The following is a 17,006-nucleotide window of genomic DNA, read 5'->3' as shown; positions in this document are numbered from 1 at the left end:
AAGGGTTAGGATTATTTTCTTTTTCTTTCTGTTTTGGGGGAGGAGTACTGGTGATTGAACTCAGGGGTGCTTAACCACTGAGCCACATCTCCAGCCCTTTTTGAGACAGGTTCTCACTAAGTTGCTTAGGGCTCACTAAGATGCTATGAAGTAGGCCTCCAACTAGCAATCCTTCTGCCTCAGCCTCCCGAGCATGGGATTACAGGTGTGTGCCACCACACCCAGCCCCTACATTAGGGGTTAGATTTTCAACACAAAATTTGGGGGAGACACAGGCAGTGTATAGCGGGTTGAGTGGGCACCAAGCTTCAGCTCTCTAGAGAGAATCTCACCAAAAAGGTCTTAAGAAGCCATGCGTCATCTTCCAGCAGTAGAACTGGGGAAGGTGTGGAAGGAGGTGGAGATCACTACTCTCATGTCAAAAGACAGAGGAATTACGAAACCTCACTGGGTCTGCCCAAGTCCTTATGCTTTTGCTCCATGAGAATCAGAGTTTTGGATACCCACCCTGCAGAGGGCCAGCTGGCTTTAGACACAGATCACAGCTTTGGCCATCAGAGACCACTGCTGACCAGTGACCAGTTAGGCTAAAAGTCACTTGTCCTATTAGTTGTCCCTATTTTGGGCCCTAATACCTTGGAGAAACAAGGTCATAAAGTGGGAATGGCAAAAAAGGATCTTAAAGCCAAAGTTCTACCTGTCATCTCCTGGGGTCAGGTGCCAGTTGGAACCTACACCAGACAAGGAGGAGAGGTGATGGGATTTAAACTCAATTTGGGGGTTAAGATTTAAGATTAGGCTGAGTTGTATTTTATTTTTTGGTACTGGGGATTGAACCCAAAGCTGCTTAACCACTGAGCCACATCCCCAGCACTTTATATTTTTTATTTTCAGACAGAATTTTGATAAGTTGCTCAGGGCCCAGCTAAGTTGTTGAGGTGGCCTCAAACTTGTGATCCTCCTGCCTCAGCCTCCTGAATCATTGGTGTTTTAGGTATGTGCCACTATGCTTGCCTCAGGCAGAGTTCTAATAATCAGAACGTGACTAGGGAGTTATATAATGTCTAAGACATCGTTAAGGGATGAGAAAAAGTTTTCATAGTGTAATCCAATCTGTGATTAGCGAAGCAGAACTGTTTTATCCTTATATTTCCTAGAGTTAATGATCTTGATTAATTGGTTCAAGAGAGTATCTGGCAGTTCCCAAAGTCCAAGCTGGGTCTTCTGACTCCAAGCCTAGTATTGTTTTTTCCCTCATGTACACAACATTGCCTTTCCCCATGAGTGTTGGCCAAATGCCACCCTCCCTCCAAGTCCCAAGCCATTATTGCACAAGTCAGGAGTTTAACACACACATATTTTGAAGTTACTGACCCTTGGCCAAACTTGTGCTAGCAACACAGTCTTGTAATTTCCAAGGTCAAACAGACTTCAAAGATTGCTGTCATGGCAGGATTCGGTGGTAGATAGAGAACAGAATCTCTCGTCCTTTTTGTGGTTTGTTCTCCTTTTTCTCACAACCCTCTAGCACCCACCTGACTCTCAGCTTAGATAAAGGGAACTGCTCAGCCTGCAATGATCATCCACTGGAAGGGCTATCTGAGGTGGCCCCCAAGTCTGCTGTTTAGCTGCACGACCTTAAGCAAGACCTTGTCCCTCTTTAACCTCATCTATAAAATGAGGTGGTTGTGGGGGTGACCCCACAGGATGTTTCTGTAATGCTGTCACCCTACACGCACTGGCTTCTGGGGGTCAACTGCAGTCCTTGTAGCTAATTTGGTTATGGTCTCGCTAATTTGCTTAGGGCCTTGCTAATTTGCTGAGGTTAGCTTTGAACTTTTGATCTTCCTGCCTGAGCCTCCCAAGTTGCTGTGATCACACGTGTGTGCCACTGTGCCTGGCTGGCACACCACTGTAACAGGAACTTTCTGGACAAGGATTCAGAGGAGACCAACACAGTGTCAACTTTAAGAACCTGGGCTCTAGGCTCAGATTTTCTAGGATCAACTTTACTAATGGCCTATCATCTCTCACGCCCCAGTACACTCCCCTGGAAGGCAGAGAAATAAGAAAACCCATTGTGAAGCTCCTCACCTGGGAACCAGACTGGTTTATTAAACTGTCCTTAGTAGATCTTGGAACTACCAAGCAGTTTTTTTTTTTTTTTTTTATGTACTGGGGATTGAACCTCTGAGCCACATTTCCAGCCCTTTCTGGTTTTTTTTTTTTTTTTTTTGAGATAGGGTCTAAGTTTCTTAGGACTTCACTAAATTGCTGAAGCTAGCCTCAAACCTGTAATCCTCCTGCCTTAACCTCCCAAGTTGCTGGGATTCTAGGTCCATACCACCAAGGGCTAAGAGAGTCTTTTTGAATGAGCTATGACTACTGAATAAAATTATGAGTTCCTCGATTTTCTTGGGGTTCTATGTTGTAAGAATTTTTACACATTAACATCTTTGTAATGTTAATATTAGTAAATATATTGCTTATATTAGAACCTGCCTCTTTGTGCCTCTGATGAGGTGGAGTGTGGCTGAGCACAGGACTGCCCACATGACTGTCAATCATGGACTGTCAGTCACCTGATAGATAGAAAGGCTGTCTGGTCACCTCATCTAGAGAGGAAGCAGTGATAAGCTCTGTCTGTGGGGCTGGCCAGGATTATGGCCTCCCCGCCTCCTTAAGAGTGGGTGGGTGGTGAGTCTTTAGAAAGATAAACAATTAGATAACAAACTCTTTTCAGTAATTGCTAAGAAACGAGTGTCCAAAAAAAAAAAAAATCCTGGTATCAAATATTATGTTAGGTAGACAAATTAAGAGGTTTCAAAACAAATTCTGGACAAATACCTGTTTCTTAAAGTTCTGACCCTTTTCTTGCTTTTTCTTTTTAAATAAAAAGACTCAGTTAGTTGGGGCTTGGTAAGATAAAGGGAGATTTCCCTGTTCTTTGGTCAAAAATCCCTTTAACGTTTTTTTTCACAAGTATTAAATTGGATAATATAAGCACTGGACAGCAGCATTTGGAAGATAATAAGCGCTCAATATATGTTAACCACTATTATACAAATTTTCACAAACCCATAGCTCTGGGTTTGAGAGGATGGGGCTGAAGTGGATGTTATCTTTGAACGTGATCTGCTATTCTCTGCTCTGACCCAAGAGAAAGATTGCTTACTGACATCATTCCTCTACCTAAACTTGGAAACGTCAGTGAATCCCCGACCAGCTTTTCCTCACCTCCTAAGTGGCTGATTTTTGAAATCAGATGTCTTCTTTTGTAACCCTTTCCCAGCTGTTGAGCATCTTGACCCTGTTGACTTTAGAGGTGTCTGGCCTGGGGCCCTCTGGGCTGCTTTTCATTCAGGAGCGCCCCCTGCAGGAGAGATAGTGAAACAGCGGGGAAAGCTGTGGATTTGGAGTCAGAGCCATGAACTGGACTCCTGGTTCTGCTCTTGGCTCCTGTGTGGCTTCAGACAAGCTAGTTGAAGTTGACCTCTCTTGAGTTTCAGATATCTTCAAAGATACTCTCTGTCTTATACATTTTTTACTGAAGGATACAGCTATAAGTGATTGGCTTACAATGTGATGTTCTGGAGTCCCGGGCACCTCTTAGCTTTGGTGAAGGCCCTGTGGCTACATCCCAACATGGCGGCTGGCACCATGGTGGAAGTGAGAGAAGCAGGTCATGTGGCAAGACAGGAAGCCAGAGAGTGGAGAAAGCTGGGCTCGAAAACTCGTCTCTTGAGAGCAAAGCTACTCTGCGAGGTAGGCATCAATCCCTTCCAAGGCTAGCCACCCTCCCCTGGGCCCCGCCTCCTGCAGGTTCCACCCCTCAACAGGGCCACACTGGAGACCCAGCATCCAGCGCACATGCCCTTGAGGGACACACACTCAAACCATGTCCAAGTCACAGCAGCCACCTCCAGAGGCCCCGCCTGTCAGAGTCTGTGGGATGGCAGCGCTCAGCCAGGATGGTCCTGCATGTATATGAGAAACGTCGAGTTGGCTTCTCCAAACACTGTATTCAGAGAAGGCCAGTGGGGACAGATTTGTTAAGCTGTTTCCAACAGCCTGGGCCTGGGATGGGGCCACCTATCTGGGAGGATTTTCTTGAAATAAGAGACTTAGGACCCTGTTCCTTGAGCCTCTTTATTGCCTGCCTTTCTCCCCAGTTGAGGTCCTAACCCTAAAGCCCAACAGCCCTCAGTGGAACTTGATTTCCTCGTAATCTGTGTGGGTGTCTTTGGGCATGTGGGTGGCCCACGGTCTGTGGCCTGGGAAGGTGAGAGTAGCATAGTGGAGCTCCTCTGGGTCATTCTTGGGGTCCAGAGCTTGGGTGGACGATCTGGGCTTTGGGCAACCGAGGGGAACAGAATACAGCTCCTCTGGATTCTTCTTTGGTTCTGGGGAGTGAGTGCCTGGAGAGGGGGTCCGAGAAGGGCTGCTTGGTGTAGCCTTCCGATCCTGAGCCTGCAAAGTCAACAACAAATACTGAGGCCTACCTCGTGCCAGGTGCTGATGGGGAAGGGGTCAGGTCTGGGAGTGACGCAGCGTCCTGCCCTGCTGAGCCCACATTCCATCTTGGGGGCCAGCACAAACACTAGACAAGCAAAAGTGTGATAATGAATCCATGAGAAATTCAAGCAGAGGGGGAAGACAGTGGAAAGGAAGGTGGGGTCACTATTAGGGTGTCCAGGAAGAGGAAGCACCATCCCAAAGACATGCCTGCTGTATTCACCGGGGGCTGAGAAAGGGGAGTCCCTGGATGGATGAACAGGTAGAGCACACGTGGCAGATGCAGTGATCTTACTCGGCCACAAAGGGGAGGAGCCCTGCCACTTGTGACAACACGGACAGGTCTGGAGGGCTGGGCAGAGAGTGGCGTCTGAGTGTGAGGAAGAGCAAGCCCCGTGGGTAAAGCAGGTGAGTCTGGAGAGACAGGTGGGGAGCCAGGTCAGCAAGGGCCTTGTACACCTGGAGAGGTCTTTGGATTTACTCAAAGTCTGGCTGGAAGTCGCTGGAAAGTGAGATATTTTGATTTATGGATTTATTTAAATTTATATCTTATATATTATAGAGTCAGAGGAAGTTTCAAAAATAGCACAGGGATGTCCCACAGGCCCTTCGCCTGGTTTTCCTGTGGTTACATCTTGCAGAGTTTGTGGGGCAGCATCCAGACAAGGAAGATGGCTGTGGTACAATGTGTGTGGAGTGTTCTGTGTGATGGTATTGCCTGGCTGGTGCTGCGGGCTGCGCGGAGTCTCCTCCACGTTCATATGCTGAAGGCCTGATTCCTAATATCTCAGAATGTGACTGTGTTTGGAGACAGGGTCTTTAAAGAGGTAATTAAGGTAACATGAGGTGGAGTGAATGGGCCCTAGTGCCGTAAGACTGCGGATCACAAAGGCACATGGAGGAAAGACCAGGGGAAGACCCAGGGAGGAGGCAGCTGAACAAGCCAAGGAGGGTCCTCAGGAGAGACCAGCCCTGCCTGCATTTATCAGGGACTTCCAACGGCCAGAAGTGTGACAGAACAGATTTGTGTTGTTTAAGCTGCCTGTTCCCGGGTTCTTTGTTACGGCAGCTCCACAGACTAGAACACACAGGTAGGCCCGCGGGACCACTGGAGCGGAGACCCAGGACTGCATGTCACCAGCACGCTCCTCTTGCTGTCCTTCCAAGTCCTGCTCAGGGCCCAGCCCTATTCCTCCCCTGTTCTCCACCTCTGTAATCTCATCAATTTGACAATGGGATGAATATTGAATGAGACTGGCCTTTTTCACAATTTTTTTTTTTGGTCCCTAAGACCTGTCCAACTTGTTGCGTGCTTCAGAAGCAAGTTCCTCTGGGTGCTGAGTGGTGTTCTGTGGGATGGGCATACTGCTTGCAGGATGTCATGGGGTGGGGCAGAGTGCACCGAGTGGGCCTGCAGACGGTGGCTGTGGTGGCTGGGGAAGGAGTCAGTGCATGGGCTGCAGCAGTGTGGGGGGAGCGGTGGGGGTGTGTGTTGAGGGGACTTGCTGCCCGGTTGGTTGTGGGGAGTGCAGAGAGTCCTGTAAGATGGTTCTGGGGCTTTGGACTTGTCTGGGCAGGTGTGGTGTTGGCTAAGGTGGGGATGGAGGGGGAGGCAATATGGAGAGTGGTCAGAAGATGGTTTGGGGCAGGCTCGGTGTGAGATGCCCACCAGGCATCAGGGTGGAGATGCTGTCAAAGGGGTGTGGCTGTGGAGTGCAAGGAAGAAGCCACAGAAATGAAGGCTGGCGAGGTGAATTTGAACTCCACACTTGATTCTTTGTCCACCCTGAAGTCTACAAGGCAACGGCGGGGGCAGGGCAGGGAAGAACGTGGGCAGGACAAGAGGGGGATGCCTGACCAGAGATAGAAACGATAGGCAGCAGCGTGGCCACTCACCCTGCGGGCGGCCTTGGGGACCACGTTGATATATTCCAGGATGGTGCTGCCGCGGGACACCTTGGGCCTCGCCCCTGCCTGGGGCGGCGCCTTCCTCAGAGTCTTCACGCTGCGGGAAGCGACCCTGGCCTGACCCCGCTGTTGCCCCTGCCCTTCCCCAGCCCCAGGCCCGGGCGCTCCTGCTCCCACTCACATGGCCAGGATGATGCAGAGGGAGAGGACCGTCATGACGCCGATTCCCAGAAACACTCCGCGGGAGAACGCGGTGGGGACAGACGCCTCCTCTACACAAGGAGAGGGCCGGCCGCTCACTGTCCCCGGGTCCTCCCAGCTCCCCAGCTCCTGTGCCCACCGCGGGACCCTGCGCCTGCCCCACCCAGACACCTCCCCCTGACCTGGCAGCAGCAGGACGGTGGCGCTCTGGGTGCCATGGGCGTTCTGGGCCTCACAGCTCAGCCTGAGGTCGGAGCTGAGCGCCCCGTGCAGGCTCAGGGAGCTGTTGGCCCAGGGCCCCGCGGAGCTGGAGCTGACCCTGAGGGAGGCATTGCTGCTGTTCCCCTCCAGCAGCCCCTCCCCCAGCCGCCAGTGCAGGGAGGGGGCCGGCCAGGCGCTGGAGGAGCAGCTGCAGAGCAGAGCCTGGGCCTCCCAGGAGCAGGAGGGTCCCAGCAGCCTTGGGGGGTCTGAGGAGCAAGGAGAAGGGTCAGCAGATGCCACCTCGTCCCAACCCAGGCGTGCCCTCCCTCCCCTCCCGCACTCACAGTGCACAGAGAGGCTCAGGGAGAGGTGCTGGGAGCCCAGCAGGCTGCGGGCATGGCAGGTGAATTCTCCTCCATGCTCTGTCTGCACCCGGGGCAGCTCCAGGACCCCAGGGTCTGAAAGCCACTCAGGGCTCAGGGTCTGCGTCCCCCAGGTCCAGCTCAGCCTGGCTGGGGGGTTGCTGTGGGTGACACAGACCAGGCGCAGGCTTTGGCCCTCCAGGACTGAGAGGGACGTGCCATTCCTGATGACTTCCATGACTAGGGAAGGGAAGAGGCAGAACTGACCTGTGGCCCCGTCACCTGGGCCCGCAATGGGGCACCCAGAGGCCCTGCTTCCTCTTGCCCTTCCTACCTGTCCTATTTTCTTGGGAAACGGTCACCCTCAGGTCCTCTGGAGGATCTGCAATGGAGACAGGAACCAGCTCCAGATGGGCTGGGCTTCCCTCTGGGCAGAGGATCCAGCCCAGGACACTGAGGTGGTGGGAGGGCAGAATCACGAGCTGGGTCCCCACACTGACTGCCCAGTGGTCTAGCAGGACAGAAGCCTGTGGCCAGGGCCCTGGGGTTCTAGGCCCCCCAGAGCTCTGGGACCCTGTCATGGCCCTGCCCCTCCTCTGCTGCCCTCCCAGACCCAGGACCTTCTGGACACACTCACACTGCACAGAGAGGTCCAGGGTGCCCTGCTGGGAGCCCAGCCTGTTCTCTGCTCGGCAGGTGTAGAGCCCCGAATCTCCAGGCTTCACCACGGGCAGCTCCAGCTCCAGGGTTCTGGGGCCCAAGGGGGAGGACCAGGAGAGGACTCTGTCCTCCAGGACCCAGCTCAGAGTGGCCGGGGGAAGGCTGTCAGCAGCACAGAGGAGCCGCAGGAACTGGCCTTTCTGGACTTCCAGATGTGAGAAGTTTCCCTGGGCCACTGGGGCTGGAGAGGGACAGACAGAGAAGAGCTGCAGAAAGACCTCCCCTCCCGCCAAGCCTCGTCCCTTCCCAGAGAGGACTGACCCAGCCAGCCCCGCGGGCCCTCGGTACCGGATGCATTGTTGTGGAGAACTTGGATGACAGGCTCTCGAGGGGCATCTGCAACAAGAGTGGGAGCTGACTTCAGGGGGGTTTTGCTCCTCACAACAAGAAAGGACTCCCTTGGAAGAGAGAGGGTGACCATTCCCACAAGGACAAGTGACCAAGGGCCACCAAAGGCCCCAGCCCCTCCCAGGCAACACCTGGGACACTGCACCTTGCTCTCTGTGGACTCTTTAGACCATGGAGCTGCAGGCTTCTCCACCTGACCCCAAAGTGTGCAAATTCACACTCACAGGCCACACTCAGTTGGACGGTCCTGTGTGTGCTGATGCCTGGTCTGCCGAAGTCCACTCGACAGGTGAGCCTAGTGCCGTGGTCCTGGGGCTGTGGGGTGAGGCTGAGCACTGAGGAGTGGGAGGTTGGTGGCCTTGTTCTTTGGGAGGGGATGGCAGCCGTGGTCCAGGAGAAAGAAGGGGTCGGGCATTGCTCAAAGGCTTGATTAAACACACAGAGAACGCTCACAGGCTTCCCGGGCTCCAGGGTCTCGGGAATGAAGACATCTGGCTTCTGAGTTAGGTCTGGAGAGAGGGGGCCAATCCTAGTTGTCTGGAGTGTGTCCCTGAGAGCCCACCCAGCTCAGGTCCTGGGGCCGTCGCCCACAGTTCATCCCTAGCATGAAAGGCAAGGGTCCCCACCACATCTCCTACCTGTCACTTCCAGAGAGAACTTTTTCTGGAAATTAAATTTCACTATGGGTCCTCTCTCCACGCGGAAGAAGTAGGTCGCCCTGTCCCGCCACTGTGCATCTTTGATCATCAGGGAGCAGTCATCTCTGTTGGGGTCCCCCATGAGCTGGAATCGGCCTTGGGTCCTAGATTGCACCCTTCGATGTGGGTTGTTTGTGGCCACTGGATCCCCCTTGTTCGTGTTGGTCCCTTCTTCGAACCAGTATCCATAAGCCAGGTTAGAAGCAGTTCTGGGGTCGTCCCTGGGGTAGGAGAAGGAGCAGGACACCAGCACGCACAGGCCCTCCTGCACCGATGCCGACTCCTGCACCTGCAGCCAGTACTCCTCTAGCTGAGCCTGGGACCCTGAGGGGAGACAGAGGCTCAACCTGCAACCCCAGTCCTGGCCCCAGCAGGGTCCCTCTGGTCCCTGCCACTCACCACCCAACAACAAGGACAGCAGTGGCAGCAGGAGTAGCATCTCGGCCTCCGGAGGCTGGGTCCTGCTAGAGGCTCCTTCTCCCCTCGTGCTGTGCTGATCAGGGAGGGCAGAAGGGGAAGCTCTGGCGGAAGCTGAGCCCAGGGACTGCAGCCCATCACTAGAGCAGCTCAGACTCCGTCTCTCGGCCCTGCCCACCTGGCCCCTCCTCTCCACCTGGCCCCTCCTCTCCACCTGGGGCGGGGCTCTGACTGCCTGGAGCCTGCGGGGTCTCGGCCACCTCTGGGTGGGGGAGGGCAAGGCCGCGTCTGGCCTGGGGTCTGGCTGTGGGTGGGGAAGTGGGGGCACTCCCTCCGGGCCCTGGGTCACTGAGCAAGCAGAAGTGAAAGTGCATGGTGAGCAGCTGTCCTGGGGTGGGGGGGGGGCGGGCGGCGGGTGCAGGCAAGGAGGGCTGGTCCCGCCAGACAAGACAGACACCTGGTAAATTAACTTTCCGATCAGAAAAAAGAATATATTTATTTTTTGGTATAAGAATTCATCTACTTATACTTTTTTTTTTTGGGGGGGGGGGAGCAGGGGTTTACCTGAAATTCAGATTTGACTAGATGTCTTGCTTTTTTGATTTTTTGAATCTTGCAACCCTGGACTGATTTCCGTCCCACCCCTCATCCTCCCTGGTGACCACTGCCCACCCGCCCCCACTAGGCTTCTGCCCACTTCCCCGTCTCCCCTTCCTCTTCTGTCGAAAAGTTGTCACCGTGCTTGTAATCCCTGTTGGGACTTGAGCTCCAGGTCCTCGCTGGGGGTGCTGGGCAACGTAGGGGGCTAGGGTTGAGCCAGTGGAAGGACCGCTCCGAGTGTTATCCAGTCCCCCTGTTTGGGCCACGCAGAGACCCGAGGCTTATCCACCCAGCCACCAAGCACCTCATGCCAGACACTGCTGCATGTGGGGACACACAGGGAAAACCCCACAAGGGTTTGGTAAACACAAATTCTTCTTCTCCTCCTCCCCCTCTTCCTCCTCCTCCTCCTTCTTATTCTATGCTGGGAATTGAACCCAGGAGTGCTCTACCAGTGACTTACATTCCCAGCCCTTTTTATTTATTTTTTCTGAGACAAGGTCTCACTAAGTTACTGAGGCTGGCCTCAAACTTGTGATCCTTCCTAGACCTCAGCCTCCCCAGCAACTGAGATTACAGGTATGCACCGCAGTGTCCAGCTGTAGATAAAGATTCTTAAGAACAGAAAAGCACTGAGGGTTGTTGGAATGCAGGGAGTGCAGGCGCCAGCCTGCATGCAGGGACCCTGGAGAGGGTGTGGTCATTTCTTTCTGGTGGAGGGAAGTCAGGACGAATCTCCTGGAGAAGGTGACCTTTGGTGTCCCTGCCTGTGCCTGTTTCTGTTCTGACGGCCACTGGATTAGTCTGCTCAAGCTGCTGCAACCTAGTATATTCCACCCTCCCTTGGGTATAGGTTCCGCATCCATGGATTCAAACCATTGCTGAAAGAAAGTACTAGAAAATCTTTGTGTCTATCCTGAGTATGTACTGATTTCTTGTCCCTGTCATTATTCCCTAAACAATAGAGTAGGACACCCACAACATCATTCAGGTTGTGTTAGGGTGGCCCTGGAACCCACCTCCCCTGGATACCAAGGGTGGCTGTACCGCAGGTGGAGGGCTGAGACGTGGACCTCTCTTTCCTCACGTCTGGGGTTGGCAGTCTGAGCCCAGGGTGTGGGCAGGGCTGCCTCTTCTGCGGCCTCTCTCCTTGGCCTGTAGGTGGCTTTTCTCCCTGGGTCCTCCCGTGGTCCTGAGTGTCTGTGACCTTGTCTTGTTTTACAAAGACACCGTCATACTGGACAAGGCCCACCCTAGTGACCTCATTTTAACTGAATCACCTGCCTGAAGACCCTGTATCCAAATAGAGTCACATTCTGAGGTTTTGGGGGCTAAGACCTCAACATGTGAGTTTGGGGGTGTCATAGTTCAACTAGTTACAACCCCCTACACCTTCACTCTGATCCCCGGGTCCCCAAAGCCCAACCTGGATCTTCTCAGAGGCAAATCAGGCGTCTTCTCCTGGGACAGCCTCATGTTGGGGGACATCACCTCCTCCTCTCGACAGGCCCCAAAGGAAGGGACCCAGGTGAGAGGGAGGGAAGGATGCCTGGGTGCTGTCCCAAGGGTGGACCTCTGAGCCTCCACTGAAGCAGCCCACCCTGCCTCGAGCCTTTCCTTACCTCCACGGGACTAGCGGGCAGCAATCGGGGAGGGGCAAAGCCCACCTTGGGGTTGAAAGAGGCCATTTGTCAACTCCCAGGCCTCTCCAGGCCGACTCCACTTGGAGGGTGGACGCCCTTGGAATAGGTCTCACTTTGAACCCCAGATCGAATCCCTGTCCACCTAAATAACAGAGGGATTCTCCCAAGACGAAGACGTGCAATTGGGAGCTGCCTTGCAACGGGACCTGCTTTAGTGAACGCGCAGTCTTCAGGGAGGCCGAGGAAGAGGGAGCTGTGGAGCAGAAGGAGCTGATGAAGGAGGGTATTTTGAAAGACCTCTGAGCCCAAACCTTGTTGGCCACCTGTCCCTGCAGAAAGTCTCTTCTCTTTCTCACACTGAGAACTGAACCCAGGGGCGCCCTCCCATTGAGCCACATCCCAGCCCTTCTTTATTTTGTATTTTGAGGCGGGGGCCCATGAAGCTGCCCAGGCTGGCCCCGAGCTTACACTCCTCCTGCCTCAGCCTCCCAGGAGCTGGGACCACAGACCAGGGCTGCCATGAGCTGCCAAGTGCTTTCTGTCAGGGTTTCTGTGGCCTTGCACAGGGCCGCGGTTGTGGCAGAGTCCGGGTGACAGTCCTTGTTAGCAGGCACAGGTGTGTAAGGCTGACCCCCTCCTTCATGACCTCACAGGTAGGTCTGTTTGCTGTAACCAGGGCTGTGCACAAGTGGCTCTGTTTTGATTTGACAGCTTTCAGTTCCACACGTGGAGGCGAGCAGGCGAAGGCAGCCTGGAGCCTGGCAGGTCTCGGGGCTGAGCAAACCACAGCAGGGGGTGGGCGGCCGGCCCTCCCGGGTCTGCAGGCAGTCGCCCAGGGCTTGGAGGTGGTTCTGAGACCATCAGCTCTTCTCTCCTTCCTCTGAAACCTTCAGCTACCCTCTTCTTTTCGCAGGAAAACTTCCCTGAGGATCCATCCTTCTTCCCTTACTCTCCATCCTAGCCCAGTCCCTCCCCGCCCTTCACTCAGATCTCCAGAGACCTGCAGACTGTTGAAACCATTCCCGTGTCTCCTGGGGGCCTCCCACTCAGGAGGCTTGGTCACGCTCCGTCAGCCACTCGTCCCTTCTTGGAGGGCTTCACAGCTTTGCTCCCAGGGGGCCCAGGGCCACCATCTCACACTAGTCTAGGGCCACCATCCACAAATGCCACGTGAGTTGCTAGGCTGGCCTTCAACTTGCAATCCTCCTGCATCAGCCTCCCAAGCTGCTGGTACGTCCTTTGACCATTCTGAAGGTGGGACTTTGTCTATTTGCTAAGTTGTAAGAGTTCTTTATACATTCTAGACGCTAGGCACTTCAGATGCTGCACATGCTATATGAATATCCACTCCCATTCTTTTCACTTAACATGTCCTTTTGAATAAGAGTTTAAATTTTGATGAAGTCCAAGTCATCTATTTTAAATTTAAGGCTAGCCTTGGAATTTTTTTTTTTTTTTTTTTTTTTTACTGGGGATTGAACCCAGGGGTTCTTTAACACTGAGTCACACGCCCAGCCCTTTTTATTTTTATTTTGAGACCGGGTCTTACTAAGTTTCTTAGGGCCTTGCTAAGTGGCTGAGACTAGCTTGAACTTGTGATCCTCCTGCCTCAGCCTCCAGAGTCACTGAGATTACAAGTGTGTGCCACTGCATCTGGCTCCAATTTCATTTCTATTTATGTGTCTGTCTAGTTGTCCCAGCACCATTTTTTAAAAGAGATTATATTTTCCATTCAATAGTTTGTACCCTTATTGAAAATCAGTGATGGGTTTATTTCTGGATTCTCAGAATGAAAATACCTCTTTGAACATAGATTCAATAAAAAGTCCAAAAGAGCCATAGCATTTAAATGAGATTTCATTAGTCCTAGAATAAGACAGTTAGACCTATCATAAGAAAAGCTAAAAATTAAAGAGACTTAAAAGACTAGCTTATCATGCAAATAACTGCTTTCAAGAAAAAACACTGGTGCTCTTTAAAGGAATACAACAAAACCAAGCAGTCTGCCATAGCAAATTCCCAATGTGTGACACTCAGAGAGAAGAGGAACAGAAAAATACATTTACATAAGTACTGGGTTGAGTTTTCACAAACTTGATAAAAACTGTGAATCCACAGATCCAAGATATTTGATTAATTCTAAACAGGATAACCTCTCTCTTCTGTCTCTCTCTTACACACACCTCCCCATACAGACACATCAAATAGTTGAAATCAAATAGTCAAACTCCAGTGACAAAGAGAAAATATCAAAATCAGTGAGAGAAAAATAGAAACTACAAACAAAGAAGTAGAGAAAAAATTAACTGGATGTAGTGGTGCATGCCTGTAATCCCAGCTACTCAGGAGGCTGAAGCAGGAGGATCCCAAGTTCAAGGCTAGCCTCAGAGACCTAGTGAGACTCTCAAAATAAAACCCAAGACTAGCTGGGGAAGTAGCTCAGTGCTAAGTCCTGACTTCAATGCTCAACACCACACACACATACACACACACAGAAAAAAAAAAGATAAAAAATTACAGCCGAATTCTCATAGGACATCACCCGAGTCAAAAGAATTCAAGGTATGAATGGAAAACCTGCTAGCCTAGTATTCCATATGGACTTAAATTCCAATAAAAATATCTTTCCATAGCAAATGTAAGTGAACACGCTCCCTGTGAAACGACAGCGGAGGGCACCTGTCGCAGCATACCTACGTTATAAGAAATAACACAAGACCTTTGGGCAAAAGGAAATTGACATGTTAGAGACGTCTGGGTGTACCCAGTGAATGAAGAGCAACTAAAATGGTTACTACGTGGACAGACAAACATAGAAGTTTATTTTTTAGTTTCTAAATTACTATTTAAAACTTGATGGTTAAAAATAAAAACGATATATTATGGAATTCATAACAGTATGGACTTGAATCATGGACTATCAAAACCACATCAAAGTATACACTAGCAAAAGTATATGTGGACTATAAAAACCATATGTTATTTATTAAAACCCATCTATTTCCTCACTCCCCCCCTTCGGCAGTGCTGGGGATCGAATCAGGCCCTCACCCACACGAGGCTGGTGCTCTGCCTCTGAGCTACAGCCCCCAGCCCTTCCCTCAGAACCGTGAGGGAGATTCCTGTGGCCTGAGGTGAGAGTTAGGAGAGGCTGTCTTCCCAGAGGACACAGGGCCAAGTCACAGGTGAGCGCTGTGCTGCACCGAGCTGGGCAGGGGTGTCTCGGAATCCTCTGTACCCATCGGGGCTCCACAGCTCTGCTTCCCTGGGAACCCCAGGACCTGTGGGAAACCGTTGTGAGACAGAGACTGGGATGTGGAGGGTTTGCTCTGGGAGAAGACAGGTGGAGACAGGTGGAGACAGGGGGAGACAGGTGGAGACAGGTGGAGACAGGTGGAGACAGGTGGAGACAGATGGAGACAGGTGGAGACAGGGGGAGACAGGTGGAGACAGGTGGAGACAGGGGGAGACAGGTGGAGACAGGTGAAGACAGGTGGAGACAGGTGGAGACAGATGGAGACAGGTGAAGACAGGTGGAGACAGGTGGAGACAGGTGGAGACAGGTGGAGACAGGTGAGGACAGGTGAAGACAGGTGAAGACAGGTGGAGACAGGTGGAGACAGATGGAGACAGGTGGAGACAGGTGAAGACAGGTGGAGACAGGTGGAGACAGATGGAGACAGATGGAGACAGGTGGAGACAGGTGGAGACAGGTGGAGACAGGTGGAGACAGGTGGAGACAGGGGGAGACAGGTGGAGACAGGTGGAGACAGGTGAAGACAGGTGGAGACAGGTGAAGACAGGTGGAGACAGGTGGAGACAGATGGAGACAGGGGGAGACAGGTGGAGACAGGTGGAGACAGGTGGAGACAGGTGAGGACAGGTGAAGACAGGTGAAGACAGGGGAAGACAGGGGAAGATAGATGGAGACAGGGGGAGACAGGTGGAACCACCAGGGATCCAGGGCTGAAACTCCAGGACAGTATGAGGCATGTTGCTCACATGGTGTAGTGGATCCAGGTGAGGCCGTAGGTTAAAAGGAAGCCAGCCACCCAGCGGGCCCCCTGAGCAGGGTGAGGATTAGAGGCAGGAGCCTTGCTGCTCCCTGGAGGTTTGGGGGCAGGAGGAGGAGGTATCTGGGGAAGGAAGATGGGAGGGGCACAGAGGCCCGAGGCTCCTAGGTCCCCACCTCAGGCCCTGCCTGTGCCCCATCTCTGAATGCAGGTCTCCTGCTTATGCTGACCCTGCACAGCCAGGCTCAGGGAGATGATGGGGGAGCTCAGCAGGTGGACTCATCACCTATGACTTCCTGGGGCAGTTCAGGACCTCAGGATCCAAGGGCCGAGAGGGGCTCAGGTGAGGCCTCCCTGGTCCAGCTCAGTGTGGCAGGGGGTCGCTGTCAGCATGACAGACCAGGTGCAGGGACTGGCCCTCCTGGCTCTCAGTGTGGTGGCATTGCCCAGGACCCCTGGGACTAGGAGATGAGAGAGAAAGGGCAGGGCTGAGTCCCTTGGCTCCCCTGGAGGCAGGAATGGAAGGCAGCCCCTCTGCGCCAGCACTGAGGGGGCAATCAGGGAGAAGACCCCGGGTGAGAGGGGTGAGGAGGCCATGTGCAGACCTGGGCCAGGGGAGGGGCCCCAGCAAGACAGCAGGGGAAGCTGGGCAGGAGGGTGCATGGGCTGCGCAGGAGGATCACGTGTTCAAGGCCAGCCTGGGCAACTCCGCCAAGACCCCGTCTCTAAATGAAAGATAAAAAAGGCTGGGGATGTGCCTCGGTGGTTACGTGCCCCTGGGCTCAATCCCCAGGACTAAAAAAAAAAAAAAAAAAAAAAAAAAAGACAGGGGCGTGGTGGGCAGGAGAGGACGTTGAAGTGCAAATCCGCGGAGAGCAGCTAACCCACGCAGGTCTGGCTGGGGCGATACCAACGTGGGTGGTGTCATTGACCCTTTTCCTGAGGGCCACTGGGAGCCATGGAGGGATCCAAGGCAAGAAACAGTGTCCTATGTGGGTTAGAGAGAGATCCCTGTGGGGTCCAAATTGTGGCCACTTGGAGAGGGGCAAACAAGGGGCTAGCAGGCCAGAGAAAAGGCTGGCACAAGTCCAGACGAGAGGCCCAAGCCTAGGCGGGGCGGCGGCCATGCGGAGGGAGGAAGGAACAGCTTGAGACATTTCTTAGAAGTCAGGTTTGCAGAACTGCCCGACTGATGGTGACTGTTTGGTAAGACAGATGTCGCAAAGAGATTCCTAGGGTATCAACTCAGGGGCTCCCCAGGGAGATCAGGGAGTGCACAGGACAAGTGCCCTGGACAGAGATTTATGAGGGCTTGGGGGCAGGGTCATGCAGAGAGCAGACAGAGACCCAGGCCCAGCTGTGGAGCTCATGTATTAGGCT

At 53.0% G+C, this 17,006-nt stretch overlaps 1 protein-coding gene across 1 annotated transcript; it reads right to left on the bottom strand.

Moving 5' to 3' along the window:
* Positions 1-4,203: 4,203 nt before the first annotated feature.
* Positions 4,204-9,392, bottom strand: Siglec10 (sialic acid binding Ig like lectin 10). The gene is made up of 11 exons (XM_077792741.1): positions 9,353-9,392; positions 8,894-9,277; positions 8,480-8,764; positions 8,196-8,243; positions 7,825-8,088; positions 7,522-7,569; positions 7,170-7,427; positions 6,807-7,091; positions 6,605-6,695; positions 6,412-6,520; positions 4,204-4,470 (listed from the first exon to the last, which is right to left on the bottom strand). Exons 1-11 carry the CDS (start codon positions 9,390-9,392, stop codon positions 4,204-4,206), a joined length of 2,079 nt encoding a protein of 692 aa, XP_077648867.1.
* Between the last annotated feature and the right edge of the window lie 7,614 nt (positions 9,393-17,006).

The sequence above is a fragment of the Urocitellus parryii genome, chromosome 15 (assembly GCF_045843805.1).
Source record: "Urocitellus parryii isolate mUroPar1 chromosome 15, mUroPar1.hap1, whole genome shotgun sequence".
Taxonomy (NCBI): domain Eukaryota; kingdom Metazoa; phylum Chordata; class Mammalia; order Rodentia; family Sciuridae; genus Urocitellus; species Urocitellus parryii.
This window is presented reverse-complemented; position numbering and strand designations above follow the sequence as displayed.